The sequence below is a fragment of the Corvus kubaryi genome, unplaced genomic scaffold (genome assembly GCF_017639235.1).
Source record: "Corvus kubaryi isolate FWS band 111438036 unplaced genomic scaffold, C.kubaryi_AGA036_p1.0 134, whole genome shotgun sequence".
NCBI lineage: Eukaryota > Metazoa > Chordata > Aves > Passeriformes > Corvidae > Corvus > Corvus kubaryi.
In genome coordinates, this window is record NW_024580668.1 from 1,481,233 (window position 1) to 1,497,084 (window position 15,852).

General features: G+C 50.3%; 1 protein-coding gene across 1 annotated transcript; it reads right to left on the bottom strand.

Annotated features, from left to right (window-relative positions):
• Positions 1–944: 944 nt before the first annotated feature.
• SALL4 (spalt like transcription factor 4) lies at positions 945–15,128 on the bottom strand. The gene is made up of 4 exons (XM_042045047.1): positions 14,922–15,128; positions 5,051–7,585; positions 4,157–4,464; positions 945–3,128 (listed from the first exon to the last, which is right to left on the bottom strand). Exons 1-4 carry the CDS (start codon positions 14,989–14,991, stop codon positions 2,706–2,708), a joined length of 3,336 nt encoding a protein of 1,111 aa, XP_041900981.1. The 5' UTR covers positions 14,992–15,128; the 3' UTR covers positions 945–2,705.
• Between the last annotated feature and the right edge of the window lie 724 nt (positions 15,129–15,852).

Consider the following 15,852-nt stretch of genomic DNA (forward strand, 5'->3'; position numbering starts at 1 on the left):
CAGGGACATCCCACACCTGCCTGCCAAAGCCTCTGCTGGCCTGCTTTGCCAGCAGTTTCCTCACAGCTTATTTCCAGACCAGCACTCAGGCTTTATGAAACTCCTCCCCTCCTCCTCTCCCCTCAATTTCCAACCTGCTGCACAATACACCTAAAGGCAGCAGAGGTGTGAATATGGAATTATGTTATGGATGGTAATGACGAGGCAGGCAGAGGCCCACAGCTTGGCCAGGAATCCAACCCACCCTTGGAAGGGACAGAGATTCCTGGACCTCAGCCTTGTCCCGCTCTCCCTACACCTTTTTCCATTCCTTCCGAGCTTGGTGGCAGAGCTGAGAGAACAAGTGTTTGCTCTCTGCCTTCCTCCATCTCGCAAGGATTGAGCAAGGAGCACCATGATCAGGCAGCTCTGATGTTGGGAAGGTGCAGCTTTAGGGCTCCCTGGTTCTACACTCCTTTTCCTCCTTTGTTACCTCCCCAAGGCCCAAATACAATTTGCTAGTTTAGGTTGCAAGAATCAGGATCCCAGCACTTTTCCCTTTTATCAGGGCTGTTGTCAGAACTGTTTTTCTTTGCTCTTTAGGAGAAGTTATTTATCCCTTTTCTATGCAGCCAGCATCTTCAGGCACTGGCAATTTGACAACTTAATATTCTTTTTCCCTTTGTAGGATGATCACAGTACAAAAATGATTGCACATATTCCTGTCATTCTATTCTAGTGTGGAAATCAACATCCCTGGCACATCCCAACCCCTGTATCAAACACCAGCTGTTCCTAAGGAATGGATCTAGGACTCCTCCACAGCCTCCCAGTTCCTAAGTAATGAACTAAAGCCTAACTCTAGCTCATGGATTTCAGGTCCCTGGAGTGAAGCAGCATGCTGCCTCTTGAACTCTCTCTTCAGGAGACAAAAAGCCTTTTACCAGAAAAATTAAAGCACCAAGTGTGAAAAAGCCATCCCAAAATTTATTCTCAAAAAAGTCAACAGAAACGCATCAGTAGATACTCAAAAAACTACAGAGTTCTCAGGAATCATACATTCACAATGTAGAAACGTGACAATTGGGATGCCTTTTGCGTGGTCTATGTAACAATAGCCATTTTACAGTGTAAACAGGTACTGGTATGTTCTTACTCACAAGTCCAGCAGGAAAGGCACAACTCGGCATACAGAGATCATAAGCAAGATTTAGGTGCAACAACATTACACAAACTTTTGGTAATCTGCATTTTTGGGGCCTTCCACAGCAGAGACTGGACTTGGAAGATTTCCTGCAGTCAACAGCCAGGTTTCTTTCCATCCTTCAGTCCTTCCACACCAAATGCTCACTTTGCAGCCTGGTTCAGATCCCATCACACATCCAGTTCCAGCAGGTGTTTGAGGAATAGTGAAAGGTCAGTCCAGCAACTCTTCAGGTGCTTCCACTAATAATACATCAGGGTTTGGTTTCACATAGTGCATGGAAGCATCTGCTTGAATCTCAGTCATTACAGTGGTCATTATTAGAAAAATAGACACTACAACTACAAAAGGACAAAATGAGGTAGATAACTTAGAATCCAGATGACTATCCCAGCAACCTTCATACAACACACATGGATCATTAATTATCATTTTGGTGGAATGCAAGCTCACAGACCGCCAAAAAACCCTTAATGACCAGAGTAGGAATGCCATCCAAAAACCCACAAAACATTTAACCTAAGCATGAATACTTCATATTTAAATACAGGTTTACACAGACTGATCTCCTAAATTACCCAAACAAAAAAAAAAAAATAAAAACAAAAAGTCTCTTGCTAAGGAAGCCGGTTCCCATGGCAAATTGCAACAGTCACCTGAGATTCCTTGCAGAGCTTTTAGACCTGACTTCCCAAGGCAAGTCTTCCCTTTGAAGAGGAAACAAAACAACAACAAAAAAAGTATATACATACCCACCCATGCTTGTTTGGGGCTCTTGGTATTGAAATAAAACATCTAGGAAAAACTGCACATCTTTGGAAGCAGGAATTTTGGCACTACACTTGAAGGACTGTCCTAGTAGTAGTATTAAATAAGCAGCAGTCAACAACACAAAGAATTAATTACTTAGGAGCAGTGACTAAAGAAAAACAGCAACTTGCTTTTCAGAAAACTTCTGAGGCAAAAAAAAAAAAAGAATTTAAAAAAAAACCCCAACTTTGTAGTTTTTATAGCCATTAATAAGAAAAAGTACATTCAGAAACCACACAGAGCCAAAAATCCAAACAGAAAAATTCTTTCTAAGAGGGTGGCAGACATTCTAGGATATTTACCCGCATTAATAGTTTCCATTTCTCATCAGTAAATAGAAGCTCTTCCATCAACAGTAGGTTGTTTCCACTCTATTCAAAACCCCCATTATCACTCTAAACAAAGAGGTAAATATTCTAACCTTTGGAATTTCAAGTTGTAGAAACTTCTGTAAGGCTGTACACATTAAAGTCACATGTAAGAACTACTTTGCAAGACCCGCATCTTTCCAAATAGAAGGAAATCCTATTCTTTACTAATTACTATTTGCAAAGCAATATCATGATTGTACTCTGGGCAACTCTTACAAAGACAACCATAAAATCATTTGCACGTCAATAGGAAAATAGGAGGCTGAAGTGGAATCTCTTAAAAATATATGTTTGTGTCTATATATATTTGTTCTTTCTGTAGGTCAACTCCTCTCGAGTCTTTAGCTAACGGCGATTTTGTTCTCCTCCAGGAAGTGAGGGAACTGGTGTTTTGGCACATTGTCTGCAGCAGCAGCCGCGGCCTTCTCCGTGTCGGAGGCGGCGCCAGCCTGGGCCCCGTCCGCTTTGGAGGCCGCGGCAGAGTTCATGGATGAGCCCCCGGCCACGGGCACGGGCAGGGCCGGCAGGGCCCCGCTCTGGATCACTGAGATCTCGTTGGTCTTCACGGCCAGGCCGTTGCTGAGCACGGCCGCGTACTGGTTCCACACGGCGGGGTCGATGCTCACCGAGGGCGCCATGATGTCCTTGGGGAACATCTCCGACACCTTCTTGGGGTCGTTCCCCAGCAGGGCCATGGGGTTATCGATGGACAGCCGCCTTCCCCGCCTGGCTGAGTTATTCCACATGTGGGTTCCTACATGGACCTTCCGGAGAGGGGGGAAAGCAAAGAGAATCATTAATACTGCAGCTCTTTTGGGGTGTACCCAAATTCTACTTTGCTTGCAGCCAAGTTGCCCAAAGAAGTCCAGTTTGCTCCATTTGCATTCAGGTAAATATTTAAGCTGGGTAGTTCTCTTGTCAAAGTTCCCTTCCTGGCATGTGTAAGACACAGTCATTCCACTGCCTGACATCACCATGGCTCTCTGGACTTGGCTGCTGGAGGGCTTGGAGGACTGTGATTTACACTTAGAACAAGCTGTGTTGGCAAAGACACCCCTCTCTCCCCCAAACAGAAGCCACGTCATCTGCTGCAAACAGACTACAGTGAGAAAAGTACTGGGTAATGCAAAAAACCACCAAGTAATTTGGCAGAGAGGTTCACCTAAGCTGGAATCTTCCACACCACATTCTGCCAGTGCTTCCAGGAAGGCACTGCTCACACACTGCAGAGAATTTTCTCTCCCCATCAGCATTTATGCAAGAGGACTGAAGAGCTTGAAGAGGTTCTCACAGGGAGGGAGAAGCCTCTGTGCAAGTGAGGGAGCCGAGTCCCTCACAGGGCAAATGGATTCATCTGGCAGAAGGACAGACTCACAGCACTTCTTCAGCATGTGCTTAGACACAATCCCCAAGCACTTTGTGCCATCTCAGGATTATCCTGGTTTATCCCTCCTCATCTCACTAAATTTCAAGCAGTGCAGTGTAATGCATTTACTCTGCAGGCAGCATTTCGTAGCACTCAGTCTATGAAATGCTTATGTCTTGACACATCCAAATCCAAGTTAAAAAGAAAGCAATCTGCTTAGTGAGGGCTAAGCCTCCCCTTCCACCCCAAGAGGAAAGTCAAGGACAGTAGCAAAGACCTGTGGGTGATCTCAGTAACACACAAGAAATTGTGTGGAGAAACTCAGGAAGGAGACAAGAATCAACGATCTGAGGAACTAAAAGTAAGTCCTTTCCATCTCTAGTACGAGTTTCACAGATAAAGGAGAGGACAACAGACAGGACCCACCTTCAGGTTTCCTTTGGTGGTGAAGGCTCTCCCACAGATGGTGCAGGCAAAGGGCTTCTCCCCGGTGTGGGTCCGCTCGTGGATCTGCAGGGCGCTGGCAGAGGAGAAGTTCTTCCCACAGGTAGTGCAGATGTGCTGTTTGGCAGGACGGCAGAACTTGGGGCGTGGCACCAGGAGAGGGGCGACCCCAGGGGACAGAGCTGGAGGGCCAATGAAGTGGCCAGTGCTGAGGGGACGATCGCTAGGCAGCTCCATTTTTATCAAGGCCGGTGGGGCTCTGACAAAAGCAGCTGGAATACTGCTCCGACCTGGAAAGAAAGCAAAGGTGATGCTTATCCTAACCTCATTCTGCTCCCAAGCTTAAGCCTGGCTGACACTCCAGACACCCTGCCTTTGAAGCTGCATGTGCCTGAGGGGCACATCTGCAGAGCCCACCACACTTCCTAGGATACCCCCAAAACAAATCAGTTTATCCCTGGGTTTGTTGGTGAGCTTATGAGACAAAGTCTTCTAGCTCAAATCTAACTTCAACAAGCCTGAAAACCTCACAAATGAATTCAGAGTTTCCACCTCATCCTCTTAGGATAAGCAGTTTTCCTGCGAAACACAAATGTGTATCTTTAAAGAGCTGTAAGGAGATACCAGGTGAGCCCATGAAAGATAGCAAGGGCACAGTCTCTATTAACTTCTAGGACCTTGCAGAAGATGACAGCACTTCAGCCTTTGAATTTTGGGCTTGACTTCATCAGGAACTTTACCGGGCCCATGCCCTTATCCAAACAGAGGAGCAGGAAAAGGGGAAAGCTGAGGAAGTTTTGTTTCCTGTTGGTCCTTCTAAAGACTGATTTCCTACTGCCCCACCCCAAATCACTGCCATCATTTTGCATTACTCACCATATTCTCCATTTGCAAAGTGTAGCCCAGGCTCTTCTTTGATGACCTTCCGACCGATATTGCCGTATGTTAAATCCAAAGCTCCCACAACCCCTTCCATTTCCACAGGAGCATTCTCAGGACCCTCTGATTTATTCCCCGTGCCTGAATCCTCCTGGTTGTTGAAGGCAGGTGACTTTGACCTCACGCTCTCAGCCTGGCTGTTGGCCGGGGACAGGGCCTGCAGCGACGCCGACTCGGAGGCAGCGGGGCTCCGGCCGTTCTGATAGTCGGGATCTCCTGCCACAGAGGATGAATCGTTTGTCATGCCATCGCTTTCTGCTGAGCCGTTGTCACTGGACCTCAGACTGCTCTGCCGCTGCAGATTCAGAGAGGAGGTGACAATCTTCATCTGGTTCTCCAGTGCTGTAACCCCAGAGAAGGCGGCGGCCGCGGCGGGCGACTCGGATTGTGCATCATACGGAGTAGGAGGTTTGGAAGAACTCCTGGGGCCATCCTGAGAGTCCATGTCCTCTTCCATGTCTATGCTTTCCAGGATCTCCTCGGGGCGACTGATGTCTCCGTTCTTCTCAGGCACAGCAGGATCCACCTCGGCGCTGTCGCAGGGGGGTTCTGGCATCGGGGTGTTGGGGATCTGCCCGCCCATGTGCATGCGGATGTGCTGCTGCAGCACCACGGCATTTGTAAACTTCTTCTGGCAAATTGGACAAGAATGCTGCATCTTCAAGGGAGTATTGGCCCGGTGGACACCATAGTGAGTTTTAAGGTTCCCTTTAGTGGAGAAGGCACGGCCACAGATCTTGCACTTGAACGGCCTCTCCCCGGTGTGGGTGCGGTAATGCATTTTGAGCGAGCTCTGGCAGCTCAGCACTCTGTGACAGATCAGGCACTCGTTAGGGTCAGCAGTGGATTTGTCGATATTTTCAACCAGCTGCTGGAGCTTTGATGTCTCTGAGCCTTGCTCATTTGACCCACTTACGTGGAAGATGCTCACGCTGCAGGTAGCTTGTGGTGAGCTCAAGCTCTGCTCCGTTCCCGACTCGTGACCGACTGCCCCCGACGAGGAGGAGCCACCCTCGCTTTCTGGAGAGGGCCTGGACTGCAGCTCACTTGAGAATGTACCAGGCAGAGACTCCTTGATGCCTGCCAGGCTGGACATGGTCTGAGGTGCGCCAGTGGCCACAGAGGTAGGCAGGGTTGTTAGGAGAGGTTTGCTGTCCACAATCAGGTTAGACTCATCCAGTGGCACAGACATCCCATATGGGATTCCAGTGCTAGTGGGAACATTGTCCAGGTGCTCAGGAACCGGGTAAGGATTCATCTTTATATGGGGGTACTTGTCTTTGTGACGCTGAAAATGCACTTTAAGGTTTCCTTTGGTCGTGAAGCGGTTCCCACAGATGTTACATTTATAGGGTCTTTCCCCGGTGTGGGAGCGGAGGTGGATCTGCAGGGCACTGTCATTGCCAAAGACCTTCCCACAGAATTTACACTTGTGTTTGAAGAAGGGCTCCTCTGCAGTCGGTTTGCTTTCAGACACGCTGATGTTGGGGGGTTTCCCCTTCCCCTTCTTTGAGGAATCCATCACAGACGAAACAGCCGAAAGCGGGTTCTGGAAGATGACTGAGCCAGAGGACTGAGGTAGCAAAGGATTTGGGAACTGAGAGATGGAGCCAGGGAGGCCTCGGCTGCCCTCGGGCTTCAGGGGGAAGGAAGAGGAGAGCCCAGCAGCCAGCGAGCTGGTGGCTGCAATGCCAGTGTTAGAATGAGGTAGTTTTCCTTGCTTCAAGGATTCCAGTGATAGGCTCTGGCTTCCAGCTTTCTGTCCGATCAAAGCCACAGCAGCCGAGAGCTGCTGGGACATGTGGGCACCCAGAGCTTTGAGCGGGTCAGTAGCAGCTGCTATGGAGGGGTGCAGGGCGTGGGGAGCCATCATGGCAATCTGGATGCGGATCTGCTCCGTCAGCTGGATCTGCTGGAGCTGCTGCTGCTGCAGACACACGAGCTGCTCCAGGATCATGGGGATGGCATTGAAACCGGCTGCCGAGGAAGAGATGGCGTCGGACGTCCGCTGGTTCACGGCCACTTTAGTGCCGCGGATCGTCTGCAATGTCACGTTAGTGTTTGGTACTTTGGGTTTTGGTAGATAGCTTAGGCCGGGAGCCGCAGGCGCGAGGGGGGGTTCTATTTTAAGGTACATTCCTCCTACTGATTCAGCATCCATTTTTCCTTCTCTCTTTTCCACAGAGCCAATGCAGCCCTTTGCCTGAATGTCCTTGCGTGTCCTGCCATCCATTCGGTCGCCTGGGAAGGTCCCTAGAGAGGCCTCGGAGAAGCTCTCAGGGGGGACTGTTCCCTCACTGTCATTCATGATTAGAACAGGCGGATTTTTAGTGCAATTTTTCTTATGCTCAAGGAATTCAGAGAGAACAAAGAATTCTGCACAGCATTTCTCACAGATTTTGGTTTCCTCCGTGCGGCACCTTTTGGAACTCATTTCACCATCTCTATCACCTGGGACGTCTTGTGGACTCCCTTAAAATAAAAGAAAGTCACATTATTAATTGCTAGATTTAGACCAAGTATTCACTATTAAGATCACTGACTCCACCTGAATTGCAAATTAAAGATACAAGACTGGAAAATCAAGTTTGCAGACCAATCTGAAGTCCTGCTCTTTGTTTTGATGCCAATTCCTTTGCATAATTCCATTCCAAAATAAATCTGCATCTCAGTTCAGTTTACAAGAAAAAACATAATATAAAAGGACTCTCAGGAAGCTCAATGAAAAGAGATTTATACCAAATCCCTTTATACAGGTAAAAAACCCCTGGGACAGTCCTGCAAGGCAGCACCTGCAACACAGATTAAAAGGAACACAAGGAAGACAGAGGAAGCATCGTAGCACTGAGCAAAACACCACACGAGTTATTCTATGTTTGCACTTCACTTTCTAATTCTTTGGTAACCATCTCTCAAATTCATACAAGATCATTAACACAGGAATTCTGAGCAATTCTTAATTGCACAGATCTAAGCAACTTTCACTCCACCGTTACAACAGTAATTTCAAACCAAGAGGACTGACAAAAGCAAAGCAGCCAATATTAGCTAGTAAATCCTCCGAAAGCAAACACACCCCAAATAATCTCTAAATGGACACAGTAGCAAGGAAGACATGATTAAAGTGCAGGACCCTACACACTAGCAAGAGCCCACACTGACACTGATGATTATTAAATATATAATACAAGTAACAAGTCCTGCTTGCAAAACCACACCAAGGCATTTCCGATTCTCGCAGGAGGCCTTGTTCAGCTGCATCCACAACTCACCCACCTCGGGGAAAGGGCAGGGAAAGCCAAGCTGGGCTCCAAGTCCACTCCTGCCCTTCCACCACTGGCACCCCACAGCTTAGACTGAGCAGAATTTGCACGTAGACCAAAAAAAAATAATTCGGGGAAATATCTGAACTGGAAGAGGTTAAGAGAAATCATAACCAAAACAGGATGTTTTTGCTCAGCCTTGCCATCCTTCAAACAACAAACTCACACCCAGCTTGAGGCAGGGCAGTACTCAGGGCACGAGTGCTGAGGAGGGAGAACTTCCCAGTGAGGGAGAAGCAGGACGGGCTCCAGCCAGATTCCAGCTCCCATCAGCTGAAACATCCCAGACATCACAGAAATTGCTCCAATTTTGATGGGCGCCAAGGGTGCAGTAACTTCGCCTCCCACAGTCCCAGTGGAGCACACCTGGAATGGTGTCACACACTGTCCTGGCCAGAGCCCCAGCACACCTGGAATGGTGTCACACACTGTCCTGGCCAGCCCTCCTGGCTCCAGTCCCACGTCACCAGCCCACCCCCTTGGACCAGGTGAAGCCAGGACTCTGCAAGGTCAGGAGCTTCTTGAAGCTTTGGTTTGCAAGGTGTGGCCAAACCACACATCTGACACCTGGGAATGTCCTGTACATGGACAGCAGCCATGTCCAGGTGACAACTCGAGCATATGACCTTGCTGCTCCAGGGATGTAAAACCTCGCTGAGGGAGGATATTGCAAACCTTGCCATTTCTTAGCTCAACAAGGGCACTGTGTGGTATTTAACAAAGCAAACTTCAACCGTTTAATGTCGTGTGGCATGAAGTGCATGTGAAAGTTTACTTTTAAAAATAAACACTTGATCAATCACAAAAATTTGCAAGTATCAGAGGCCTGTTCTGCTATGATCTGCAGAGCAATAAATCCAAATCCACGCAAGTCCTTGAACGGGGAGGAAAGGAGTTCTCAGCACTGCTATGATCAAAAATGTTTGGATGCCTCCTATTTAAACAGGGAGAATTAAACACTCCCCCTTCAGCCCAAACAACTCCCACAAGCGAAACGAACAAGAATAGCAGCACACAAAAATTTCCCATCCCAAATATCATTAAAGTGATGTCTCTCAACCTGATTTAACCCTAAAAACATACACGGAAGTCCAGCCTGCAGACAAGTACAACTAGTACACAACTCAGAACTTGGTCAACAGAGTCCACCAGGATCAAGAACAGATTATTTTAAACTTGTTTTGCAGGAGTCTGAGCAGATATCATGGGAAAGAAAACTGTGTTGAAAAAAGACAAACTTCCAGAAGTACTCTACACTGACTTGAGAGGTCTTTACTTGACTACTTTCCTATTTCATAGAATACACTAAAGCATGAAAATCTCTTTTCCAAATCCTTTAGCGTTTGGGGCTTTCCCAGTCCCATCTCACACGTGGAACTACACTGTATGCACATCACAAAATATTAAAAAATAGCTTTTACATTTTCCAGTGGCACAGAAATGTCTGCACCAAACACTGCTGCCCACCCCCAAGGAGATATCCCGGGATAATGTCTAGACAAGTCCTCAAACTTTAACTACTTCAAAGCATCTGATCATTTATCTCCTTTCCCTTGATAGGTCTCCTTATTTTTTTACTTCTGTGCTGATAAGATCACACTAAATTCAGTGCCCCTTTCCTAATCTCCAGCACAGCCCACGCTCCTCATTCTCATAACTCTGAGGAGTTCTGGTAACTTTTCTGGTTCTGAGCAGCAGTTGCCATCTCAGAGCAAGAAACTCCAGTAAACTGAAGGTCCCTGTGCTGGGCAGCAGCGGGCAGAGGTTGGCAGCCCTGTCCCTGTCATGTATTTTAGTTTCCAGTTTCCCTGACAGTAAAGCACTAGCTTAGGACTCTGAATAAATCTAATTCAGAGCTTGAAACAATTTGCTGCATGTCAAATAGGGAAGTGATGCATTATTTTCCTTTTTACCTTAAAGAAAGTGAATATAACATCTTGGCCTGTCTCAGAAAGGGTTTTAGATAAATTCACGAGCAGAATGCTGGGTTATTTTATAGTAGCTGGAATAACAAGGAGAAATTGACTGATTCTGTAAAAAACCCAAGAACTTCTGCGAAAATCATCGTGATTTGTAACAACCTCCTGTCCCCGGCCCCCCAGTGCTGCTATCAGAGCACCTCAGCTCCCCCGAGCCCAGCAGTTATCAAAAATGAAATAATGGTCTGAACTCGGGGCTTTCCATGCCAGGAGGGCAGCTCTGCCCACCGACTGCACACGGATTTACCGAGGACAGCCCTGCCACAACAATTCCTTGTGCACTTCACTTAACCCTCTCCAAAGGCTTCCCAGGGATAGGACTTCTACTGTGGTTTTTTATCTCCCCACCCCCGAATTTCAGGAATGTTATCTCTCAGCATCTAGTTATCCAATAAGTTAGAAGAATGCAGTAAACCCAGCAGGGGGGTTAGACTGAATCACTGGCAAATGGATGGAAAAAATCCACTATTGTGTAGGACAAGGCGGCCATCGACAAGGAAGGCTGATAAAATCCACACCGCTTGAAATAATTTTTCTTTTTTTTTTTTAAGGGAAACAGTAAAAGGAGTGAAGTGAATCTGGTTTGATGTGACTTCAAGAAGGGTGCTGCTGGTCTACCACTCATCTAAGCCATTATGGACTTTTTTTTTTCAACTTTATTTTACTTGAATTGGGATGAAACAGAACTCAAGTTTTCCTACCCACTTTTTTATTCAGGCGTTTTAATACCTTCCGTGAGCTTACTTTCCCCACAGCCCACACTCGGATCAACTACTTTTACTTTAAGGTTAACAAAGCCATGCACTTCCCTGGTTTAAATTAACTCATGGAGGATTGATTAGCAACCCTCCACTCTGGTCCTAGACATGAACCCTGTGCCATCAGCTCCCTGTTGCTCTAAGGATCGTGCTTCCCTGATGCTTTTCTCCTGCTCTCAGCTGCAAAGCAAGGACTTCCAAGAACTCTAAACTGCCCCAAGTCTCCCTCCTCCCACTATCTAACACCATTTAACGCATTTTAACTGTGACAAAATCGCTTCCTTGAGTGAGTAAAACGCACGACTGACAACTTACAGAGATGCTCCAAAGGCCTTGGTGTTTTCTACGCTAAATTCATCAGCTGCGTTTTTCTACCCAAGAACTAGGCACAAACGCATTACACCCACACTCAGCGTTTCACGTGCTTACAGGCTCTCTCTCAAGGCTTTAATTATTTGGTTATCTACTTACTGATTCACCCTTTAGCCTATCCACAACTTAAAGCGAGATATTCAGCCAAAGACGGAACAAACCATGGTGAATAAGCGCTTGTGAAGGACAGAATAAGCGCTAAAACACGCGGGGCGAGCGGGGACGCGGGACGCCGGCTCCCGCGGGCGCAGCCCCGCTCCGGCCGCCCCGGAGGGGCTCGGAGCCCCCGGGAAGCGCCGCGCTCGCTGCCCGGAGGTGCCGGGGCCGGTCGGTGGAGGGCACTCACGGCCCGCGCTCCGGCCCCGCCGGGCCACCGCCACCCCGGGCGGGGCCACCGCGACCCCGGCACCCACCTGAGCTGACAGCATCCCCCGCTGCACGATCTGCGGCCACGGCTGTCGCTCCAGCTGGCTCCGAGCCCGCGGTCCCCCGAGCCCACCGCCCTGCCCGTCCCTACCTGCCCGGCGGCCGCTCCTCCCCGGCCGCAGCTGCGGCGGCCCGGACCACACTTAACACTCGTACAGTGTTTAAGAGCGAGCTAAACGGCACAAACCCCGCTGCCAAGGTCAATTGCATGAGAGTCCTAATTGTGAGCCTGACATCAACTTACCACCCACAGCAAGCAGGAGGAGGCAAAGGTTAGAGCAGCAGCTCTGTCAAAACGTCACATGCCGCCGAGCCCGGCGAAAGGGCTCCATCCGTGCTACGAATATAATGTTTCACTTACGTAAAAGGAAAAACAAGCCGGGCATCGCCCCCCCTCCGCCCCCCGGCACCCTCTCCCCCTTCGCAGGGCTGCGGCACCCGGGGCACGGCGGGGATGCTCCCGCACCCCGGGGCTCCCGGCCGGGCCAGCCCGTCCCCGACAGCAGCTTCGGGCAACCGAAATCAAACCTAAGATAAACCACCACAGAACTTGGGCTTTCCTTTTTCAGCCTTTCCTTATCCAACATCCCTCTCCAGTTCTACAGAGCTGAGCGCGCAATTCGGAGATTTAACTGAAAGAAATCTAGGCTAATTTTACCCTGAGGAAAAAAGCCCAGAAAGTTGCAGTTTGATACTGTATTTTTAAGAACGAATCCGATTTTTAATGGCAGCAATCCAGCACAATGGGCATTTTCAAGCCCTCTGTGGAAATGCTAATTTTCAGTATGTAGCATTATTCCCCTGTGACCACCTGCTGATTTTTTGACCTGTTAATGGATCCCCAGGTTCGCGGGACACTTTAACCCGCTGCATTGTTCACAGAGGTGGGTCCCAAATCGCTTTGCGAAGAAAGGGAACACTTGCAAAAACGGAGATAGGGGCTTGATTTTATTATTACGATTATGTGGATACCCTCGATAATACCCCAGACAAATCCCTGCGGAATTTCGTCTTTGATATGCAGCTTCATCACTTATTATTTACAGGCACACCTGGAGCGGGGAATATCAGGACTATTTGGGGGATTGGCGGGCAGTCCGAGCCGTCGGAGCCGCAGCCCCGGGCTGTATTTCGGAGAGCGGAGACCCCGCAGGACAGGGCTCAGTGCGGGATCTGACCCGATCCCCCAAACCCACAGCATCCCACGAGCGACAGGAGAATCCCCCCAGCCGGGGCCACAGCTTCCCCAGGTCCCGCGGCCTGTGCGGCCGCTGCCCGGCTCCCCGAGGGATTTCATCCCGGGTTTGGTTGTTAAAATTGAGAACGGGAGGGGGGAGAAGGGGGGGGGGAAAGCCCCAACAACAATAACAAAAAAGCAGCTGGCCACTGCCCCGGAGAGCGCGGTGTGGAACGATCCTCCCTCCCTCCCTCCCGCACACCTCCCCCGCCCCAGCGGCCGCATCAGGAGTGATTAACCCTTTTGTTTCAGCGCGGGGCCGGAGGTGCCTTTCCAGCAGCGGGCAGAGATTTACATGTGGAAACATCACCTCCATCCCCCAACCTAACCATATGCACAAAGGAAAACAGTCATGCATTAAACATGGGATTTATTGCCTTCTGGCCAGCATGCTGTTTCTTAAGTCACCATTAACCGGACCCAACAATTGCACATTTCGACTCAAAGAAGAGAAGGGGGAGGAGGAAAAAAAAAAAAAATTAAAGAGCCCGAACCTCCTGCGGGCTGGGAATAAGCAGCTCCCGTAACGTGCAAGGATTTTGATCAGTTCTAGGCATGGAAACAAAACCAGTCCCAAACGCAGGCAAAGAGCCCAAAGAAAGTTCTTGGGGGGCACACGGAAACATTTGGGCGCAACAAGCACAGCAACTCCAAACAAACGCTTCCCACCCGGGACGGGACGTGCCCTCGTCCCGCCGCATTCCGCCCGGGAGCAGGACGGCTACCGGAGAGCGGGGAGCGTCCCGAGCTCCGCACCGAGGGCGGCAATAGCGGGGGAAGAGCCCGCACCGGAGCCAGGGAGCCGCCGGCCCCCGCAGCCCGGCTCGGGGAGATGCTGCTCCCGTGGGGGCCACCAGCGAGTGCCCCCTCCGCCCTTCCCCTGCATGCCCACCCCACCGGGAGCTCACGGCTGGTTTTAGCACAAAATTTCTACTTTTCCCGTTGCATGGCCCAGGAATGCGAGCTCCCAAAAAATGGGGACAGTGATTCGCGGTGGCGAAGTCCCCCACGCCGCCCAAATACAAAGCGCTCACGCACACCCCACATTAGCTCACCGGAGTTATTTTAGGAAGTCGGAAATCAAAGATGGCTGGAGGTCAAGCTACAAAAGGTCCAGGGCGATTGTGATCTCCAACAAAAATAGTCCGAGTGTGGAGGGTTTTTTTCCCGTTTTTTTTAAAGCCCCACAAAAATACTCATCTAACTCCCGACAAAGTGCTAAATACACCGAGGAAACCCAGGCAGAGCCGTTTCCTACCCCTCCGAAGTTGTCTGTAATTTCTCCCTCTGCTCCCCCACCCCCTTACCCCCATCCCCCCAATTCCCTCCGCCTCGGGGAGGCTTTGGGGTTCCCCTCCCATGAGGCTGCGGCCCCACGCGGGACCCGGCGGAGGCTCCGCGGGCGCGGGGGGAGCGTGCGGGGCATTGCGGGGCCGCCGGCCGGGCAGGGCGAGGGGCAGCGCTGCGCTCCGCAGCCACCCAAAGCTGAACCCCCCCGAACGTAACGAGGAGCCGCTGCCTCGCTCAGCCCCCCAAAAATCCTGGGGGGAGCCGAGGGTCGGCCCCTGGCAGAGCCCGCGGGGGGAAAAGAGCGGGGGGTGAAGCACGAGGGTGGAAAAAGCCCCGCGGGAAGCGCCCCTCGCTCCCCGCCGCCGCCTCCGCGCATCAGCCAAGTTGGGACCCGCGGCCGCTCCGCGCCCCCTCTGCGCTCACCACTTGCAGCATCTGGGGGCTGCTCCTCGGAGTTGATGTGCTGGGGCTTCGCCTGCTTCCGTCGCGACATGGTGCACCAGCATCGGGAGCATGCAATAGTAGCAATTATTTTCCTCTTCACAACAAATTCCTAGAGTTGGGAAATTTGGGCGGAATGCGCATGTCAGAGTAATTATGATTATCAATAATGCATTGCGATTTATCATGGGTCCCTGACGGCTGATTGGCCTGAGTCCAAGGGCTCACAGATTATTCAAATCAGCCCCATTGATCCGCGCAGCGGGGCACGCTGGGCCATGTAGTCCCCGCGCCCGGCCCGCCCCGGCGGGCGACAAAGGCGTGAGCCCCGCGGGGCTGGGGCCACCCCCCCCGAGTAAAAAAACAACCCGGCAGCGCGGCTCTCCAGCCTGCACACGGACAATACCTTTGTTGTCTCACCTGCGCTTTTTATATCGTGCTTTAAAGAGTTTTTTCCCCCCCTCTCCCCTAAAGCAAGCAGGAGCCCGGGACAATGCTCATTCTTCCCTTTGTCGCTCGATAAGGTAGCAAAGGGAAGAGCACTGATAGCTGGAAGGGGCAAACCCGGGGTCTCGCGGTGGGGTGGGCAACTGGAGGGGCTTTAAAAGCGGATGCAGACGGCGCGTAATTAGGCTGGTTTGGTTCAGCTGTTTAAAGACTTTTAAAAAGTCTCGCGTTCTGGGAAGCAGGCGAAGTTGAGCCAGTAGTATTTTTAACAGCAAGTAAAAACGTGAGACACGTGAAGGCTCGTGTGGAAAAAGTTGGAGCAACAGCGCTTTGAAAGTTGGAGCTGACTGCGTTAATACATAGTGGAATAATTTTTATCTTTACTCCCCATTTCGGCTCTTGGGTTCCATGGGAATATGAGCCACGCGTAAATCGCCCCCCACGAGCCCCAGGCGGGTGGCCCCCG

Excerpts from the sequence above, each read along its gene's own strand:
- SALL4 (XM_042045047.1), bottom strand. The coding sequence starts at position 14,991 with ATGTCGCGACGGAAGCAGGCGAAGCCCCAGCACATCAACTCCGAGGAG. Across the intron at positions 7,586-14,921 it reads GCCCCCAGATGCTGCAAGTG|GGAGTCCACAAGACGTCCCA; the intron begins GTGAGCGCAGAG and ends TTTTATTTTAAG. Across the intron at positions 4,465-5,050 it reads CTTTGCAAATGGAGAATATG|GTCGGAGCAGTATTCCAGCT; the intron begins GTGAGTAATGCA and ends CTTTCTTTCCAG.